Genomic DNA, 22,233 nt, shown 5'->3' on the forward strand with positions numbered 1-22,233 from the left:
AGCAGTCACCTGGATCTTCACTCTTGGAATCTGGGGAAGAATAATGTTTAATAGAGGGAGATTCCAAAGCTCTTTCCTGTTTCTTAGCCAGAGGTTTTTGGTGTTTTCACACACTAGAAGCTATGCAAAAGTGACAGTTAAATGGCTGTGTGGTGGGGATTAGTACTTGTATGTGGACTGAAGCCATGTTTTTCAAAGTGATTTTTCAGAGGGTTTTTTTCCTAGTTTGGGATGAATTTGAGCAGAGCTGGGTGGTTTTTGTTTTTTTTTTGTCTTAATAATTTGATACACTAAGCATAAGTTTGTTCCAGCTAGATGTTACTTATAAACTTCAAATATTAAAATTACTTTTTGAAGCTCCAGAAGCAGCAGCAGCATATTTCTTCTGCATTCTGTGTCTTTGTTTCTGTAAACTTTTGGAATCGATGTCTGTCAATGAAATGTATTTTCCTGTATGTATTTTTCTGGAGACTTTTCTGTCTCCAAATCTAGTATTCGATTTGCAACTTTATGCATGGCTGATGAAATTAATCACTTACGCATTGATTAAGACAATTTTATCTTTTTGTATTTCAAAAATACAAGATGTAGTTGCTCGTGCATAAAATCTTAACCTAAAAGTCCCCCAGACACCAAGCAGTAATGAATTACCATTTTAAAATCAGCTTAAAATTTATGGTAGCTACATCCCCACTGTGCATTACTTCTTATGCAAAAGTAGTTTTCAAATAAAATATTAAGGATTTTTAAGCGTTATTTTTAAATTATTGGTTTCACTTTGTTCATCACTCTCTACATCCAAATCTGAATAATGCTGTGAAAGTGAAATAGCATTTTAATATTATTATGGACTTAAAATAGCATATAATTTTTAGTTACAGGAATCAAAGCAAAATGACAAACAATGCCAATTACGTCTAAATTTAGTAGGTGGCTTATGTATAATACTTAAACTAACAATGCACAGAAATTGCTAATATGTTTGAGTCAGCTTTGTCATCTTGCTACTACATTTTTCTGAGTTTAACTTTTGTTGGAGTTGCGTTTATTTTTCTCTGGTCTGATGTGAGAGCTCTTGCCTGTATGGTGCTCTGGGATTAAAAGAGCATTCCAAGGGTGAACTTGGTTATTTTTAGGAAGGTTAAACATCTGGATGTTCACTACAAAACCTTTTCCAGGAAAGAATTTTGTTCCTGAGCAAGAAATATGGCAGAGGTTTAAATGCAGTACAACAGCATGTAATCTCTGGCTTCCCAGGGGTCTCTGGTATTTTCAGTCTGTTGCTTAAAGTAACTCTGAGGATTACTGAGGGATATTGGGAGGATTTACCTCTGAAGTATTTTTGTAGGTGGCTTTGAGGCATGGGAATCCAGAACAAGGATGAAACTGAGCAGGGGTGCCAAGTTAGAAAGGAAGGAATGGTTATGAGCGGCATAAGAAATATGTTTGTCATGTTTCTAAGACTCTGGATATTTGCATTCTGGTTGGAAAAAAAGTAGGTTTTTGATTGAGATCGGTTTTAGAAAGCTGTCCTCTATCAGTGTTAAACAATTTTCTGGATTCAGAAAATACAGAAATGTTACAGGTATGATATAGGATTTGGGGAAGAAAATGGAGGTTGTACGTAATGGTTTTAAGGCATTCCCGTATACATTGTATGCGTATGGGGAAAAACCTCCAGCAAGTTCTGAAGATTACATTAATTAAATGTGTGTAACAAACAATTTCGTGGAGCTAGACTTCTATTCTATATGAGCTGTCTTACATCCCTGATTATACAGACTACTGCTTTAAAAATGTATCCTGGCTGCCTACCTTGAAACTGGAATGGCTAGAAAAAGTCTTAAGCAAATATGCTAATACGTCTTGAAATTCCAAATTTCAGCAATATTGATGGGTAAAAAATTGCATGTGCATCTGAGGGATATTTTTTCCCCTTATCAGTTTCTAGGTGCTGCTTAGAGAACTGTGACATTCCCTTTTCGTTTTCTTAATACATTTTGTGTACCTTTTAGCTCTACACTTTTTTTTCCTCAAGCAGGAAAACTGAAGATTTTCAAATTTTAGTTAGTTACTATACCAGTTTTCTAATATTGTTGATGTGATGGTAAATGTAATTGTGGTGAGAGGCAATTTTTTAAACTAACTGATACGTAGGTGGTTTATATACCCCCTGAGGATTTCAAAACCTCTCATGTTTATGTATGGAAAAGCTTATCTCTCTCTCCAGTTGTATATTAGCTGGTCTAACAAGAGATTGTTCCTCTCCACAAATACTGTTTGATTTTTACTTGTATGCATTATATGATAGCATGAGACTCTTGCTGGGTTGAAAAGACAATTTTGTTTGTTTGAAATGCTTAAATCTGGACGCTCACTTTAATGTATATTTTGTTGTTTACTACACATATTACATGAGACAGTGAATCAAAATAGCTGCTGAAGGATCAGCAGTTAGGCCTCCAGCATGTGAAATTTCCTGGAAAGCTTAGTCCTCTACTATAGCATCAGCAGCATGTCTTCAAAACCACAGAGTGTTTGTTTTATAGTAGCTCCTAGATGCCAGGCATATATTAAGTCATTCGGAGCCTGCTGGTACATGGACATCCCTATCGAGCCCAGTGGTTCTGTATTTTTCCTAAAAGTATTGAGCTATTAATTCCCTAATCCTTAGGGAAAATATTTTAAGGTAATGTAAAAATTAGAGACTATTGTTTCAGTGGACTTCAGGATTCATACAGAAGTGTCAGTTTGCACTTTTCAAAACAATTCTGTTAAAGGTGGGAAAAATAGAAGTTAACCTGACTTGTATATATGAGTTTTCTATCCATGTGGTTGGAAGTGTCATATGATTTTTAATAACACCTGAAAAATCTGATGTGGCTGCTCCTAGCAATGCTGTACTGGACTTCTGACTGGGTTAGAGTTCTTTTGTTGAAGATTTAATCTGACTCTGCTGTAACATTTAATCAACACTTAAGTAAAAACATTTTTTTTTTTTAGAAGTGGATGACTGCTCTGATGTGTTCCAGTTTGTCTAGTGTACAACACCCGTTAAATGAGTACAACTTGAATTAATGAAATGAAATAAAATTAATGTTCTGCTAAGAGGGAGATGTGAACATGTTATCTTGAGTCCTTTTGCTGCAGTGTCAGTTGTATATTTAGGATGACCATTGCAAACTAATGGATGACCTGTGACTATGAGAGAACTTACTTTTCATCTTGATGCCTTTACACAGAAGTTTGCTTTTTTAAAAGGCAAACATTTTGTCCAGTGAAACCAATCTTTTTGGTTTCATTTGGGATTTCTAGTAGCTTTTGAACCTGGTTACCCGAGGCTTGCAGAAATATTAGAGACTTACCCTCTGTGTTGTCTGACACTGGATTTGGTGTGTACATTTCAATTCTGTGTTTGTAGAAGAATCATCATGCATAATGAAAAGACTATCTCTCTGATAAAACTAGTTACATTTTCACATGGGTGTAATTTGATACTGGTCAAATATAAATGTCACTTGGTCCTGTACATGGAGCCTCATATACTTCAGTTTGTCTGAAAGGTTGATGTGGCGCAGTATTGAAGACATGACAGCTGCTGTTGTGAAAGTTTGCTGTTAATAAGCCTGGCAACATTCAGAGGCTCAGCATGTGAGATGCCTCTAATAATCTGTCTGAACGTTATCATTTCATTAAACCTCTACTGTTCAGAATGAGTACAAAAGAGCAGGAGGACACGTTCTCCTCCTTTTTCTTGTTTCTCCAGACTGAAAAGAACATACTGGATAATATGTTTGGAACAGGTCCCTTAGTTTTTTGTGTTGTTTGGGTTTTGGTGTTCCACCCACCCCTCCCCGAAAGCACAGTGCATGAAAGTGGAAGAACTGCCATCTCTTGTGTTGTCACTAGTGATTGTGTGGATATGGAGTTGATAATCTAAAAATGAACTTGGATTTGAGGGGGAAAAATTGTTCAACTGGATCAGTTTACCGTTTGGTGTGGGGAAAACCCTGGGAAAGAATGTGAATGCTCCTATTGCTAGTAACACAACTTTAGGTCATTTTAATCTTGTAATTCCTTCATTTGGTGTTTTCCCTGTGTGCCTGCTTCTCCCCGACTATGTGCTTTATCTCTTCTAGTCATCTTAGAAACTCTGTTCTGCACTCATTCCAGTGGCAGGCTGATAATTCTGCTCACACTAAAGCTAAAATCACACTTAAATACCGGTGCCTGCCTTCTCCCTTAATAGTCCTCTCTCCTTCCTGTGCTCTATTTATTGTTTGCTCTTAGAAAATAGGATTAAAAAGAAGAGACATGAAGAGGAGAGAACACCTCGGGGAAAATGTGACTACAGAAGTGTCTATCCAAAATACTTGTATTAGTAGCCTCAATAATATAAGAAAATCATAATGCTCATAATGTAGAACCTTAATTGACTTCTGTACCAAATCATATGCACTTTTAACAAGTTAATTGCATTAGAGTCTGTTTATATGCATTTAGTGCCATACTGATAATTTAAGCTGAAGTTCTGTTTCCCAGCTTCACGCTACCCTGAGTCACTAAGCCTTTGGCATATTTACCTTGGAAACATGCTGCATTGACTGTCTGTCTTTGTAGTGTATCATTTCAGTGCTTAATACTCAGAAATTTTCTTCCTCTAATAAATACATGTAGCTGTCTGATTCACTTGTTTCTGTTTTCTTTCTGTACTAAGTAAAATAGCCATTCTTTCCCTTTGATTAAGAGACTCTCTGGAGTGTGTCATGTGCTTGTGGGTGTGAGAATTTTAACTCAAGTTAATAGGGAGTCAATGGCTTGCATCAGAACAGGAGCAAAATCCCAGTTTTCAGCTTAATTTCCCGTCTCCACTGCCTCAGTTGTAACCGAACTAATCATGGGAATCGTTGTGTGTTCAAATATGGCTTTGTGCGTTCTCTCTGGGTGGGATCCATTCAGCAGCGAAAAGCTGCTGTTTGACATACCAGTAACGTAGAACCTAATGATATCTGATGCTTGACATTTTTTTGCCTGTTTAAAGGAGTTTATTCTTTCTAAAGAAGGTGCCTTGCATTTGCTTTTTAAAAAGCAAAATATGTTGCTGTTTGATTTTTAATTTTTTTTTTTAGAATTACACTCCTGGTTTTGTGAACCGCAGTGCATTATTCCTCTACAAATGAAGTACTGAAACTGTGAAATAGTATCACTACAGTATTACAGAAAGCCTGGTGTGAGACTTCACTTAAAGCTTTTCTCCTGACTACATAAAAGGTTTGGTGGAGGGTTTTTTTTTGTTTTGTTTTAAACTTGCTTTTCACTTATATTGGAAAGTAGAAGGGGTGTTATTTTCAGTCAGTGCTTCCGCTTCAATAAAGAAATTAAACATATCTTAAATTCTTTGGGTTCAATTGCTGGTAGTTCCTTGACCCACTTGAAGCTCATTTTTTCCCCTACTAGCACTTTTTTCATATCTTCTCAGAAATAACGATGACGGTGGTTCTATCAATATGCCTTTTGATCATACTTGTATGTTTGGAGAATAGATTGATTCAGCTTAGATGTTTGACTTTTGTGTGTGTGTCTGCCAAAGTAATCTGATGCTATTGTAGAGCTTTCAGTCTACTATAGACCTGATAACCTTTTTGTTGTTCTTAAGATGAGCAAGTGCAGAGCCGAAACCTTACTATCATCCACTTTTCTAAATTTAGAACAACTTAGAGTCTGAGTGGCACGGTTTTAAGGCACTCAAAAGTGAGGTTGGTCCAGTACGAGCAATTATGTGAGCGTATTTTGGTGCTCTGGGAATATATGGGAGAGAAGGTTGCATTTGGGGGTGTTGGGTTTTTTTTGGCTTGTGGTTTGGGTTTTTTTCCCCTAAATCAAAAACCTAATTTTGACTAAATCAAAACCTAATTTTTTTCCTGTGTGATACAGATACAAAAGTATCTATAAAATACTTCTGCAGGACATGTTGTGAGAGGTGGTACATTAATTGTACATTAATCTCTTAATTGTGAGATATTTGCTCACTACTGTTTTCCTGATCCAGATGGAGCAGCAGTGAAGACTATGACAAATATTTAATCCCAAATAATGAAAACTCCCATGTTTTATCAGCTTGGACAACTTTTCATTATGGCTTAGGGTCCTCTGAGATGCTGTGGAAAATATTCACTTGTGTTGTAGTAGCTGTTTTAACAACATTGAGTCACGGTATAAATTGCTTGTCAACATTTTCACTGCAGTGGCTTCTAACCCTGCTCGGAACTGGTCTTCCTGCTCCTGTAAGAGCAAAATACCCACATTGAGCCCACGTCAAGTCTGTTCTGACTGTACTGTGGCTGGCAGCAGTAACTGTTAGGCTGTAGGCATCTGACTATATACCTTGGATGGGTCTTTGTTATTGAATGGGGGATTCTTGTGCAGATGAGACTCGTACTCTTCTTCAAGCAGTAAATGTACTTCATTGTAAACTGGAAGTAGGGAGCATCCTTGTGTTTTAAGTGATTATAGTAATTGTTAATGAGCTTTTCTGTTGAGTAGAAAAAGGCTTACAGAGATCAAAACATAGATAGGAACCTAAGTTGAAGACCTTGGGGAAGTTTTTATCTTCTTTCTGTAAGTAGAGTAAATGCCATAAAATGAAACATAGCGCTAAGCAGTCTTCTGTCTAATGCAGAACTGTAGTACCAAGCGATTGAAAACTCTGGGTTGCATGTATGACTGGGATATCAACTGATACCTTTATAACCCAAAAAGGTCTTAGCTGTCAAAATTGGAGAAAACTTTCCTGTGCCAGGGATAACCACTGACATTTCCAAATGGCTGTTCCTGAAAGCACAGTGTTGTTTGGCTCATGATGAGGCTGGCTAGCATGGAACTATAGACAGCTTGCACCATGGTACTCTGTAGACTTAAATTACAGTAACCACTCTCTTGATTTGCCTTTTTTTTCTGATGTAAAAAAGGCTATTTTTGGAAAATTCATACAGTTGCAAGTGGTAATTTAGAAAGAAGAGCTGTTTCAGCAAAGCTTTTGGGTAGGCTAAATGTTGGACTGACCTTTGTAGAGTTCACTGGTCTGTTGGAATCTGAAAATTTACGTAAAGAAATATGCTTGAGGCTCTGTCAAGAAAGGATTGCGTGTAACAGATCTTGATTTGGCCTCCTCTCCCTCCTTCCAGTCCCCCTTTTGATTATTTGTGAAATTTGTGGAAACAGTTTTCCAGATGAGCAAAGTCTTCCTATGTGGTCAGTGCGTTCTTGTGGCTAAGCTGCAACTTTCTTGCTTTGTCAGATGTTTCATACGTGTATTTATGTATATTTTAATAGTTATACATTTACATCTTGTTCTGATATTTGCTGATCTTAATTCTTCCACAAAAGCTTTATATTAATATTTTTGTTTGGCAATTTCTATGGTACTACAGCAAAACTTGAATCTATCCTCTGCAGTACACTGAAGCCTTCTATAAATTGATAAACTGTAAAGGCAATTGCAGACAAGACAATTGCTTTACTTAGCTCAGCAAATGAGCCTTACCTCTTTTTCTTGTTCTCATGAAACATGTTTTTTAACATGGTAATAGTTCGGCCCTTGCAAATGCAGTATGGCTGCTGCTTGTACCTCACAGAATACCTTACATGCTAATGATGCTGGGGTTTGGTCTCGTTAATGGGTGGCCCATGCCTCAAGATGTTATACTGTTGTAGGATCATGCAGCTGTAGCAAAGGTGTCTGGAGACACCTATAACACCAGGGGTTATAAAAGCGTACGGGTGCTCCAAGAGCTTGTGGGGACAGGTATCTTTATGATAATTTTCAAGAGGTGGATACTACTGCATGCTGCAACTGCAGAGTTTACTAGTGAAAACAAATCTGAAAGGACTGAAATAGCACCAAATATTATAAAATGTTGTCATAGATTTCAGCAGCTACAGTACTTGTGGTCTGTTTTGAAAACTGACTTAATTAAACCAGTGCTAACTTCTGTGTAGAAGGTTAGTTAGAGGGTTGGAAGGTTAATTTTGTTTAAATTACATTAGCTCTAGTAAAGCTTGGATTACAAGTGTGTGTGTTACAATGCGCTTAGTCAGACCTCACTGTAAGCTGCCCCTGAAAGGGTTTTAGTCCCACTTTGTCCCTGGCCACATGTTGACTCCTTTCGCCTTTGCGTTGTACCTAGTAATTGTGCAACTGCTGGCTTGAATGAAAACTCACTTCATAAAAATGATAATATGCCAGGTCAGCTTGCTGGTTTGCTGGGGTAATTTTCCCACTTCTTTCTTCTTTTCCTGCCCATGAATAAAATAAGTTTTACTAGCAAAACCCAAGCTAATTGTAATTGCAAATGTTTGAAAAAGGAGAATTTGTTGGCAGAGCTCTATTATTGTCACTGAAGTCAGAGGTGAGCTAACTTAAAGTGGCTAAAATTTACAGTGTAGGGCTGCCTTGTTAGTCTCTCTTGCCTCAGACTTTTGATTTTCAAACCAATATAGGCAAATCCTATCTTAAGCTGGAGTCCTTTTTGATTTAACTGTCAAGAAGGAGTGAAAGTAATAATTGTTTTAAAAAGTAAAAACCAGGGCTGTGCCTCAGCTCAGCAGTTTGCTGGGGCTGGTCTGTAGTAGGATGCCAGTGTTCTGGGGCAAGTTAGCTGGTGAAACAGCTCAATTAAAATAAACAGGACACAATTAAAATACAGAATTGAGTAAAGCATTCACTGCTAACAGGCTCTATGTTTTGGTATCAGGTGTGTTTTTCCATATATTCGTGTTCAGTTTAACTGATTGAAATGATACCTACTAAATTTGCAGGCATCATTGTATGGAGGGTTTGTTCACATTTTCAAAAAATGTTTGCAGTTGTGTATACGTGTGGTACAATTTCAAATCTACTTCTGGAGAGGATTCCTTGACGTGTATTTGGTAGTAAAAGCATGCCCTGTTTTTCATGACATCTTGTTTTTCCTTTCTTTGAGAAAGAAAGGAAGGGAGGTTCCCAGGTCTTTTTTTGTTTGGCTGTTCTACAGCAAAAACCCCACCCAAGCCAAATCAACCAACCAGTCCTCCCTCCTCAATAAAACAATGACCCTCAAAAAAAGTAAATTTATTTTTTGGTGTAGGTAAAAGGTGAAAATTATGTATCCAGGCTCCCATTCAGTCTACAAAGGTGTTGGATGAAATAAAAAAGCCTGTATTTTCTGTTGCAGCAACGTCAAAGACTTTCAACATGGTTTTGGATGTTTATTTTGGTTCTGGCTACTTAATACTCAGATATATGTGTCCAGTACAACTTATTTGAAGATGTAATTTTTCTCAATTAACCACTGATGGCAAATTTTGCTTCCAAGTATCCTGTTTTAATTGTGGGTCCCCCAGAGCAGTTGAGACCCTGGGAGCTGAGGATGCTTTTGATATACAGGGATGCTGTTCCTGTTGTTGGTTGGAGGTAATGCCCCTGTGAATGAGTAAGGTGTTCTTATGCTTCCATGCAGGGAGTGGAAGTTGTGCTCCCCTTCCTGTGGGGAAGTGAGTGCTCCGAGCTGAATGTGAAATCTGGAAATCTTCCAGTTACTCTAATTCTTAAATGCTGTGAAATATGTAATTCTTTGTTCTGTTGGCAAACAGTCAGGTGAATTGAAAGAGTAGCTCAGATAATGTTTTTAACAGAAAATGTTGGTGGGGGTTTTTTTTGTTGTTGTTGTGTGTGTGTGTGTGTGGTTTTTTTTGTTGTGTGTTTTTTTTTTTTTTTACAAGATTCCTTCTCCTCATGCCTTACTGGCTGTATACTTCAGCTGTCTGGGAAGTGTAGAAGAGGAAATTGGGTTTTCTAGTTGGATGTGTAAAAATACATACGTACATATATATTTATATATATGGTATCTAATAGTGTGAAAATGTTTTGCTGAGCCCTCTGTCTGATAAACAGCGGAATCATTCTCTGGTTACAACTTTGAAATGCCTGTGTGAGCCCTAACCAAACCTGCCTAGGAAAATCTGGTTTTAGTGGGACATCTCAAATTACTTTTTTATTTCTTTTTTTTCACTTCAGACTCACTTTAGGTTTTTTCTGATATGATCCCTGTTTCTATAAATTACTCGGACTTAGCAGACCTTATCCGCACATGACCATGCGATGAAATTTTAAACTTACTTTGGAAAACAAGCCATCCCTTTAACATAAGTAAAGCCTTAGCAATTTGCTTGATTTTCCTATGAATCACACTAAAGAATGGAATAGTGTTGAGATATGTTTACAGCTGTGGGTGCCATGACTTCACGCTTAAAATTATACCTTTAACTGTTACTCTCAGATTTAACTTTGGTTTGGCAGCAAGCCTAATGGAGGTTCTTAAATATGTATACATCTTGCACATGTAAGGCAGTTGAAAGAGGCTTTTTAGTTATACCCTTGACCTGGAATCCAGTAAAGGAAAAAAGTACTATTGGTTTTACCTGTGGAGTGAGTCCATCCCCAACCAAAATGAACGTTTGTGTAATTAACTGTAATTGATCTTCATGTACGTGGCAGTGCTCTTTAACATGCCCTAGGGCTCTGCTCTGGAGTCCTGTAGTTTGATTTGCTTGTCTTAATAAATGATGCTACAGTGGCAGCTCACAAATGCCTTGCACTGTAGCATCTAGCACCCCAAATTAATTGCTCTTAGTAATAAATTGTCCTGATCACTGTATTCTATCATACTTCTTTTAAGTAATAAAATAGTGGAATGTTTGGAAAATATTGGAGAAAAGTAGATTCAAGAAAACATTTTGAGTGGCATACTCTTGCACGATCAAAAGAAAATACATGCATAGGGTCATTGCAGCAGTGTGAATGTGAACGTTGACTTCTGCCTACAGCTGATGGCTCCAAGAAACAGGGCTGGGCAGGGGAAGTGAGTTGCAAAATATTCTTCAACTTGTCTTGAACTTACCAACTAGTGTTTCTTGACTTTCTGTTTTTCTATTGCTATAGCAATTGCTGATGTAATAAACACATTAAACAGCTTTTGAAATATATAAAACCCTTGGAGGAGAGGGAGAAGGGAATGTTTTCTGTCTCTGATTTTGTCATTTAACAACAGATTTCCAGCAAAAGTTGTTTATTGGGGTTTGGATTTTTTCTTTCTTTCTTTCTGGTTCCCTTTGAAAGAATTGACTGTCTGCTGAGATGGACCCCCAAACTGAATGCATGTGTTCAGCAAGTTCTGAAAATGAATGATAAGTAATAGGGCAGGGCAGGAGATGCGTCATTGTCACATTTCCAGTGCTGGTACCTACCTATGAGGAGTTTTCTTTGGAAGAGAATGGAAATTGGGAAAGTAGGATACATGTTTTGGTGTGCGTGGATTATTGTCACTTACCTTCTGAGGACACAGTGGACATTTGATAGTAAAACTGATATTTTAATTGTAGATGAAGAGTACCGTATTGGTTGAATAAACAGTTGTGGCTTTTAATGTGGGCTGAAGAGTATTTAAAGTTTTGTGTGGTCGCTTGTCAAACAGACACATTTCAGAAATGGAAATATGCAGGTGAATTCACATATGGATCCAGTTTACCCCGGTTCTGTCCAGTACGAGAAGCTCCTGATGAGTTTTGAAGGACTTTTTGTACAGTGGAAAAAAATATAGACTAAAATTGTCGTCTAAAGACTTACATTAGCGGTGAAGAAAAATCTTCTGATTTCACCAATGGGTGTTTCAAACAGGTGAGGTAAACATCTGTCATGGCTGGCTGATTGTCTTTCCCCAAAGTAAGATCTAATTATAACTCAAGCAATTAAATGATCTCCTGATGTTCCTGTCAGTGTGAATTTCTGTGATTCTGTGATAGACGTCTGCAAGTTGTAGATTTGGTCCCATTACATAAAGTAAAAGACCCGTCTCTTCTATTTTAATCCATCCTTACTCTAGCCTATTCTAGTACGCTTACCTTCCTTTTATAATTTTATTTTCCTTAGTCTTGAAAGTGCTTGGATATTATGATCACTGATAAAGAAAAATACCTGATGAAATGCAGTCTTCTCTGTTCATGTGAACTTTAGTGAAGTTAATTAATCTACTGCACTTTTCAAGTTGATGTGATTTATTTGTTGCTCTATTTGCGTTCTCATATATGTTCAGTAAGTGTAGGGAAAATTTAACTTGCTGCTGTTACAACAGCTTTTGCATGAGCATGATTCATGTCCAAGGCCTGTAGCATGTATTGCTATGGAAACTTGGTATGCAGGCTTCTCCTTCCCGCCTTGGCAGCATTGTCCACAATAATTTTTCTTGTACCTGGAAGTCAGGGGAGTGATATCTGCTGCTGAATCACTGGGAGGCTGAATTTCTTTGATAATCCATTTAGTAGCATCTTGTGCAAACAGAAAGAGGTTTTTACTTCAATTACGTAAAACTTCCGAGATCTCTCAGCGATAGTTTTGGGGTGCTTAAGCCAATGCTTTCCTCATTGATTTTTATGTCCAAAAACATGGCAGATCAGGAATCTTAATCCCTTGAGAAACCTTCCCATTCATTCTCCATTATTATTCAAGCAGACAAATCTCCTGATCTAGTTTTCCCTGTGTCTTTGCAAATGCTTGTGCTGGCACAGGATGAAGAAAGGGAATAGGTGACTGGAAAAGGTGAGCAGTTGCTTGTGTAATGGCAGCACTGGCTTGTGGTCACATCAGACTGGCCCATGATGAATAGGTTATGTAGAGGGTAGTGCTCTGTGCATGTTTGGTTCCTAGTTCTGTCTTTCACTGGGTCTTTATTGAACAAAGTGAGTTGCAGATACTTACTGCTTAACACATAGGGTGAAGAAAATTACCAAGCTTTGCCTGAAGGACTCCTGCTGGCTTGGAGGGACTGTTGAGACTCTTGTCAAGAAACTGCTTTGCTTATGGTGATAAGAGCTGAAATGTGAAAACCAGTGCTTGCATTGACTGGGTGGTTGTCTCAAGTTGGAAGTGCAAAAGAAGTAACAAAACCAGAGGAATTAAGTAGTAAGTATATAGTAGGAGAACAGAAGGGCTAAACCAGGGGATTTTATAAGAAATGCCTAAACAGTCAGATGGCAGAGACCCTGTAGGGTGAGGGTGCACAGTCAAAAGTGGGTGAACCTGGACCTGTGGCCACAGGGGAAAAGAGAGCTTGACCTGCAGCTACTGATACAGCAGAAAGAGAGCTTATAAGTGTCTCTAATGTAACGCTATTACTGTTGTTGCAGCTTTTATTAGCTGGTTACCATCTTCTCTAGCTGGGGATGAAGTGGGTCTCTGTTCCCTTGGGAATACAGAAGTTATTCATTTTTCCCAGAAGAAGGGAGAGTGCTGCTTGGAACGCCAGCTGTAACTGGTGTGGCGTATTTTGCATGGTTACTGTTTGGGACGGGTGGATGTGGTAGTGTGTTGCAATGGCTGGGCATCCCTGGAATTGTTCTGTAGGTAAAGGTCTATGGAGCAGTCTGTGCCAGGCTGGAGAGCTCGCTGCTTGGATTGTTGTCTGGACAATACTTTCACTGTATAGCTGTAGGGCTGACACACAGAATATGTTACAGAACAGTGCTTGCTGTGTCTCTGTCTTGGCATGCCTTAGCAGGCTCTGTGTTGTAAGCACTTGCCCATGAAGCTGCCAGAAATAGATGCCTAATAGCAGAGAATTGGCTAAAACTGATCTCAGCCATGTAAAGGTGCAGGTTCAGGTTGAGATCTGGAGTTGTAAAGAAGGTGTTTGGGAAGTTACCTCTCACTAGCTGGCAGAGAAAATGGGCTTACAGAGAAAAGTAAGCCATCAGTGTGTTTGGTTTTATAAAATACTTGGGTCTCATAGTCTAATAACTATAAATAGTTGTTACTTGACTGAGGTAGCAAGAATCTGTCTGACAGCCTGATTAAATAACTTCTAAAACAGCTTCCTTACATGGATGTTGAATTTCAGGTGTGGTAGCGTAAAAATCCTAAAAAATGTACTTCCCTGGGAAAACCAATGGCTCTTTGTATTTTGAGCATATATACTACGGTATGTATGCTCTGCATATATGCGAGAGTTTAGAAATGGGTTGGTAGTTACTCTTGTAATGTGGCACGCAGATGAACTGCACTAAAGTAAGTCCTTCAGAAGACAGCAGTCTTTAGCATGGCCTTATTCAGTATGAATTCTCAGAATGAGAATGAAGAATAACAATCTTTTCTTCATGGATTGTCATGTAGTAAGTACTAAGAATTGCTTCTAAAATCAGTATTTAAGTCAAAGGACACCTGTGCACGGGCCTGTTACACGCATTTTCTGTGCATAAGTTTCCACTACTGAGATTAAATACTTAAATTTCACTAAAGTGCCTTGTAGAAGGAAGACGATTTTGTTTTCATATGTGCAGTGGAAGGCTGGTTACATGTGACTGCACCAAGTCTACTCCAACTTCTGAGAAACTGCATGAGTGTGGGTTTTTATTTTGGTTTTGGCTGATCCCATTTGAGAAGAATGAGGCGCTGATGCCATGTTTGACCAGGAGCGTGCAGACTTGCACACTTGATATAGCACAATCTAGTTATATGCATGTGGACTCTCTTAACAGACTTGTCTTTTAAATTTCAGTTAAAAATACAAATGGGTTTGCAGATCACTGTCTGGCATTTTGAATAATATTAAAAGCTTTGAAGTAATCTTGCTTCTCGATTCTTTCATGCGATGCTGTCGTTTGCTTATTATCTCCAGTCTAGATTAATGCATTAGAAAGTGTTTATTTGGGATCAAGGGTTTTTATAGTCTCTTAATGAACTGTCCAGTGGTTAGAATTTTAGGAACCAGTTCTGCTTTTAGGTTATGTGCAGTACCTTATATAATGTAGGGAAATCATATGTTTAAAGATGCAGGGTTTTATGACTGAGATTCACTTCAGCATTATAAAATTGTTCTTGAAGTTAGCTTGTGGGCTACTTGTGTTGGAAACTTGGGATGGAATCTGGACATGCCTGAGCTGCTTGTTTGACTTCCGCCATGCGGTTATTCGTAGACTTGCCATGCTGTGCTTAGCTCTTTGTCCAGCTACCTCAGGAAGAATGAACGTGAACATGTGAATGAACGCCCTGTTTGCTGGGGTATCGGTGAATGTGAGTTTCCCCAGACCATAATCGCAGTACCAACCTTGAGTTTTTAGGATGTCCTGCTGTAAGATCTCTGTGTTGAGAAGTTGGGAAACATTACAGATCTGTGATGAGCTTATAATTTATAACTGCAGTTTTCTTGTGCAGGATGGAAGGACTTCAATTCTCATTTCTCCCTTGTGTACAATCAGCAGATAGCTGATCACCACTGCAGCCTGTCAGTAGGGTTATGGTCTGTTAGGTCATTGTTTAGAATGGGTTTGCAGGTTTTCAGTTCCTTTTGTTGTACAAAGGGCCCTCAGTTTTTAGTACAAAACTTAATGAATTAAACACAGGGCTGATTCATGATGCATGTGCCATCCTTATTTTATCTGTTTTATAAATCTTTCTAACATTTACAACCTTGTTTTGACTAATGTTTAGTAATTACAATGAAATTGCATTTTAATTATCATAGCTTCCGAAGTTGCCACTAAATGATGAATTGTATAGAAAGCATTGTTCTTCTCAAAGGTATTTGCCAATTTATGAAGCTCTAATTTTATGAACATCAGTAATAAAGTTTAGTGCATTACCCTGGACATGTTTAATCTCAGTTGAAATTGCATTAAATCGTTTTGCTTTTCCTATAAATTGGGAGTTTCTGAAGATCCTCCTAATAAGTGAATTCCACTATTTATTCACAAATCCGATAAGGATATGAAGTTTCCCTTTCTCTTCACTCAAGGCCAGGTGAGGGAATACTTCTCCCTGAAACTGAAGCTGATAACAAGACATAAAACTGGTGTGCTTATCCTTAAGCCATTTCTTCTCGGTGTCTGCTGTAATAATTGGCTAAAATTAATATGCAATGAACTATATTGTATATAACCTGAACAGCATTTATATGTACACTGATTAGTTACATATTGCATGAATCTGCAATTCACTATCTTGATCTTCATGGATGCTTTTAAGACCTCTCTTCCACTACCTGGAAACTAAAGGCCGGACATGACCAAAATAACAAAAATATATAAAACTTCGGATTATCTTTGTGTTGGCCAACTTTATGAGCAAATAAGATAGTTGTTATTCACTTTTAGGTGGGGTAATGTTGAAGTTATTTATCGTCATTAACAAAAGAAATTTCTCATTTCTTAAAAGCTTTTTTGACAAGTATGTAATTTCATCTAAAAGAGGCAGTCTGTTTTTCAGTGATGTTTATATTGAATTTCTATAGTAGAAGGTTCACATTTGTGTTTATATATTAAAAAAGGTATTTTAAAGTGTCTAGTGGTTTGGTAATTTTCTCTAAATTGCTTTTCAATTGGGAATGGGATGAGTGATTCTTTAACTGTCTTGTAGCTTTAGTTTTTATTTGCTTAGTGATATTTAATTTGGAACTATCATGTAATTCAATTATCTTTGTTCCGTATCTGTAGTCTTGCTGAAATTAGCCTTTCAGTTGGTGTTCAGAAATGTTTATCTTTTTTTGTAGGATAAGACTAATGCAATTAACAGTGGGCATTATTCTTTCCCTTTTACTTTACAGAATCACAGAATGGCAGGGATTAGAAGGGCCCTCTGGAGCTCACCCCATCCAACCCCCTGCGTGAGCAGGCACCCCCAGATCAGGGGCACAGGACCGTGTCCAGGCGGGGGGTGAATGTCTCCAGGGAAGGGACCCCACAGCCTCTCTGGGCAGCCTGTGCCCCTGCTCTGGCACCCGCACAGGGAAGGGGTTTGTCCTCATGTTCACGTGGAACTTCCCGTGTTCCAGCTTGTGCCTGTTGTCCCTTGGCCTGTTATTGGGTAGTGCTGAAAAGAGCCTAGTCCCATCCTCCTGACACCCACCCTTTAGATATTTATAGGTATTTATGAAATCCCCTCTTGGTTTTCTCTTGTCCAGGCTGAACAAAGCCAAGTCTCTCAGCCTTTCCTCATAAATCCCCTGATAATCTTCATAGCTCTCCACTGGACTTGCTCAAGGAGTTCCACATCCTTCTTAAACTGGGGGGCCCAAAACTGGACACACTACTCCAAATGTGGTCTCACCAGGGCAGAGTAGGGGGGAGGATAACCTCCCTTGCTCTGCTGGCCACACTCCTTAATGCAGCCTGCCACACTCCTTAATGCAGCCCAGGATACCATTGTCCTTCCTGGCCACAAGAGCACATTGTTGCCTCGTGGTCAGCTTGCTGTCCACCAACACTCCCAGGTCCTTCTCAACAGAGCTGCTTTCCAGTAGTTCAGCCCCCAGCCTGTACTGGTGCGGGGGGTTGTTCCTCCCCAGGTGCAGGACCTTGCACTTCAGTACAAGTTCTTGAAAAACCGTTGGGAGTTGTAGTGCTGGAGCCCTCCTTGTGTGTTGTACCCCCACCAGTGTGGTGGCTCTCTGTTGGTTTTGCTCTTCTGGGGCCCCCAAAACTGTACGCAGTACTCGAGATACGGCTTCACAAGTGCTAAGTAGGAGTAATCACAACACAGCAGAAGAAACAGTCTTCACTAGGTAAAAAACTGGCTGGGTGGCCAAGTCCAGAGTGCTGTAGTGAATCGAGCTAAATATAGCTGGCGGACGGTCACAAGTGGTGCCCCCAGGGCTCAGTTTTGGGGCCAGTCTTGTTTAATATCTTGATCCTCTCATCCAGATCATTCATAGACTGTGCCCTCAGTAAGTTTGCAGATGACACCAAATTGCCCAGGAGGGTCGATCTGCTCAAGGGTAGGAAGGCTCTGCAGAGGGACCTGGACAGGCTGGGTCGATGGGCCAAGGTCAACTGTATGAGGTTTAACAAGGTCCTGCCCTTGGGTCACACCAACCCCAGGCAATGCTCCAGGCCTGGGGCAGAGGGGCTGGGAAGTGCCCGGCGGAGAAGGCCCTGGGGGTGCTGGCTGACAGCCGGCTGGGCATGAGCCAGCAGTGCCCGGGTGGCCAAGGAGGCCACCAGCCCCCGGGCTTGTGTCAGCACTGGTGTGGCCAGCAGGAGCCGGGCAGGGATGGGGCCCCTGTGCTCGGCCCTGGGGAGGCCCCACCTCGAATGCTGGGCTCAGGTTTGGGCCCCTCGGGACAAGAAGGGCCTTGAGGGGCTGGAGCGTGTCCAGAGAAGGGCAGCGGGGCTGGGGCAGGGTCTGGAGCACAAGTGTGCTGGGGGGCGGCTGAGGGAGCTGGGGGGGTTTAGCCTGGAGAGGAGGAGGCTGAGGGGAGCCCTTCTCGCTCTCTGCAGCTGCCTGAAAGGAGGTTGTAGTGAGGTGGGTGTTGGTCTCTGCTCCCAAGTAACAAGCAATAGGATGAGAGGAAATGCCCTCAAGTTGTGTTGGGGAGGATATTAGGATGTTGTTATTAATACTGGATATTAGGAACAATGTCTTTACTGCAAGAGTGGTCAGGGCTTGGACCAGGCTGCCGAGAGAGGTGGGGGAGTCACCACCCCTGGAGGTGTTCAAACAACATGTAGGCATGGCAATTCAGGGCATGGTTTAGGAGACCTGGGGGTGTTGGGTTGGTGGTTGGACTTGATGATCCTAGAGGTCTTTTCCAGCCTTAATAATCCTATCCTAGCCTATCGACTAGTGAGCTGTCATCTTATTGTTGGTCTATTCATCAAGGTCCCTCTTAAAGGATTTTCTGTCCTCTGCTGTATCAACCCCACTCTCTCTGGCTGGCTCTCAGCTGGGAGTTTGCTGAGGCTGCCTCTGTCCCAATCATACAGATGAAGTTTCAGCATAAGCTGCTGAGTAGGGATTGGTCTATAAATGGTAGAGAAAAAAATTGGCAAATATTAATACTTACATTTCTGTGCTTTAAATACAAAGGTGGTGTTTATCAGGAAATCTATCTAAATAATGCTGAATTTTGAAGTCTCCTGCTGAAATGTCTGTGGGGAATCTTGTATCCAGTGGTCCACAAGATATAATAGGGAAGTAATTGTGTGTGGTTTTAAAAAAAACAAACCGTAATGCAGCTTGTTGTGGGGTTTGTTTTGGTTTTCCCCTGGACTAAGTGAACCTTGACTGCCATACTGTAGCTTAACTATTATCAGTTAAGATGTAAGAACTCTTACAGAAAGCAGGTTAGTGTTATTTACCTGCAAGGTTGCATTAGTTGCAATTGAAGCAATTTTGATGTGTTTGAGAAAAAAAATCTGAATGTGGTGAGTACAGAAAAAAATACCGCAAGAATTTTGAATTGTCCTTTGGTGGTTGTACAGATTTTGCATGCTGCAGTCTTGGATATAAAAAGTTTAATTTACAAGCTACAGGTTTTGTATTCCTAGATGATACCAGTACTTTAGAAAGAGCTGCCATAAAGATTTGTTGTCCAATTCTCCATTTGTGTTATAATAAGAAAAAGAATTAGCAAATGGCAGTGGAGTGATGAAGACTTGTGATGACACACCTGCCGCCTTTTGTTCCAATTCCAGGGCATACTCCCTTGTGGATTCCAGTCAAGTGTCTACTTTCCTGATTTCCATTCTCCTCATAGTCTATGGCAGTTTCAGGTAAGATATTTCTTTAAAGTCCTGTAGAATTTTTCTTTTTAAAATAAAAACATGGCAAGTGACTGAATATGATTTATGTTTATGCCTTTTGTTTCATCGTACCTGTGTCAGAATGGTGGCTAATGTGAATGAAATATTTCTTGCTTCTGAAAAGGAAATGGAAAAGGAAGAAAAAGTAGGTAGTTGAGGTTTCTGAAAGACAAAATTGTACACCAAGTTACAAGCACACATAAGGTAACTTAGAAGTTAGTCCTTGAAGACAACTCTGTAAAATTGTGTTTTGGAGGGTATAAAAGGATTTTCAAGAGAGGTAGGAATGGAGTGTTATTGATAGTAGAATTTTATATATAATGTTTCAGTGTTGGTCGATTCAGCATGTCCTCGTTGTGATCGCAAACAAGTCTTGTGAAACAGAGATTCCCATGTCCCAGTGCTGTTTACCTGAGTGTGAGTAACAGCTTAACAGAGAAGTGGGAAACACTGTCAGTGTTGAATTCCAGCAAAGTGCCTGGGAACTGCTGCAGGATAAGTTTGAATCTTCAAAAATAAAATTTGCCCCACTCTAGGAGACTTTAGTATAGTTTGGAGGAACATTGTTGTCCCTTTAGACTTGCAGCTTGTATTATACAGTTTGTTTTAATGTAGTGGCACCTAAGCAATGAGATTCATACCGTTATATTAAAAATTAATAACAGCATGAAAGTATTTTGTTCAAGTGCAGCAAGTTTTTCTTCCTGTTTTTTTTTTTTTTTTTTTTTAAGAATATTGCTTCAGTGTATAGTAAAAGGCCATACATACACTGTGAAGTCTCTGAACAGCTATGAGTGTTGCTGACATAGATGATAGCCATGGTTATACATACAATGTAAGTTGCAGCTGTTAGGATAAGAGGTTTTAAATCACCTTCACAAGTTAATAAAAATCATATAATGAAAGAGCCAGTTTTTGATAAGAGCTGTCTGTTGTTGCTAGCGAGTACTAGGTAACAGCACTGCTGATGAAATTAGAATAGAAGGTCTTAGGAAAATCCAGAGATGATGAAAAAAAAAAGGTTATATTTGCTTAGTTTTTTCTTCAGGTTTTGAGTCAGCCTGGCATATAGTTGAGTGACTAAATCAGTTTTTAAGTATTTGAATTTATGCAGTTGTGTAAAAAGAAACTATGCATCTGGATGCAAGAAGCCATGGCATTTATTAAAATTAAATTGTGGAAACATAATATATGGAAATATAGAACAGCAGGAGTGCTTGAATTTAAATTGCCTGCCCTTCTCAAGAGCTCCTTGCTCTTAAAAATTTTCCCCTGCTGTTTGCCATCCTATATACATTTTATATACACATGCCCTTTTACTATCTTGCCCTATGCTTTACATTTAAAACTGTTCATGTAACAAAAACTGCAAACTTCAGAACGATCTAACTTACGGATGAAGCAGTGGAATGGCGATGGATGCAAATCAGTTGAGGGATTGCCCCGTTCTAGTCCACTTCCTTTGCACATACCCTGCAGACCCTAAGATGCAAGCTATTACAGACCAAGATAGGGTCCCATAGTTTTAAAATTAATTTTCTATATGTAGTTTCTTTAGCTGATGCCTGAGCTGAAACCCACAGTTATGATGGTGATTTAGACAAATTCCCATTCTGTTTGGTCAGCAAGTGAGGTCAAAAGCAGGGTGGGTTTTTTTCCAGAAAATTGTACAGTGGTGTTAACAAAGAGGTCTAAGATACAATTAAGTTATTTAAGAAGTTCAACTGTGGTAGTAAATTGCAAAATTATAGTTATCTGGAAATTTCTAAAGTACTAAAATAAAAACTTCTAGCAAAGCGAGTGGATTTCCTTAGAGAAGTGACTTGCCAGAAAGATGAAAGCTATGCCTTAGGGTGCTCATTCTCAAATGACAACAATGATGTCTTCATCTAGATTTGAGTGCTTCGTCTCAAAAGGAGTAAGGCAAAAAGCAAATAGCGCTCCTTAGTTAACCTTCATGTTGCAGAAAGTGGGTTTGGTTACTGATTTTCAGCCTGTTAAGAAGCAAATAGAGTTATCGTGGTATTGCTGGCAGGTGACTAAAACAGAAGTGCAGTAATAGGATCAGAAGGAACTGGGTGGGTGAGTCATTAAAATCCATGTGCATGGTGGATCTAATTTAATGCAAGAGGTTTCAGGGGAACAAAGGAAAGCCTTGGTCCACTGTCCTTACTCATACAAGCAGTGTTTGTCCAAAACCGAAACAAAAAACCCCTTCAGACCCCCAAGATATTCAGAAGAACATCTAATAGATCGTGGGTAAAGTCTGCATGAACAAAATACAGTTTATAGAGTTGAGTTCCCGCTTCTTTTGCTATGGATGAGTGAATGTTTCCTCCCTACTTTTGTGCTGGGTCAGGAGTTCTAGCTTCAAGCCCTTCTGAACGTCTTTCCCATGTACATTCTGACTGTCTCTCCATCCTTGAACTTGATACACTTTGTTATTGACTGCCAAAGGGGCAAGTGTAATCTTTTAAACTGTTACACGCTGTAAACCGGAGCATGCAAGTGTATGTGTTAGTTACGGTTTTTTAAAGAGGTGAGCTTAGCTTGAGACAGATTGTTTCCTATGGGTTCTTGCAAGACAGCCACCTATTCTTGTCCATCTGCTTCTCTGTGATTTAAATG

General features: G+C 39.4%; 1 protein-coding gene across 5 annotated transcripts in view; it reads left to right on the top strand.

Moving 5' to 3' along the window:
* SPPL3 (signal peptide peptidase like 3) overlaps window positions 1–22,233 on the top strand; it is a 63,001-nt gene that overhangs the window by 18,204 nt on the left and 22,564 nt on the right. For all 5 annotated transcript variants that reach the window (XM_064466655.1, XM_064466652.1, XM_064466653.1 and 2 more), the window contains one exon: window positions 19,498–19,575. In XM_064466655.1, the coding sequence (XP_064322725.1) occupies window positions 19,498–19,575 (78 nt within the window). The remainder of the gene's footprint in view (window positions 1–19,497; window positions 19,576–22,233) is intronic.

The sequence above is a fragment of the Phalacrocorax carbo genome, chromosome 15 (assembly GCF_963921805.1).
Source record: "Phalacrocorax carbo chromosome 15, bPhaCar2.1, whole genome shotgun sequence".
NCBI lineage: Eukaryota > Metazoa > Chordata > Aves > Suliformes > Phalacrocoracidae > Phalacrocorax > Phalacrocorax carbo.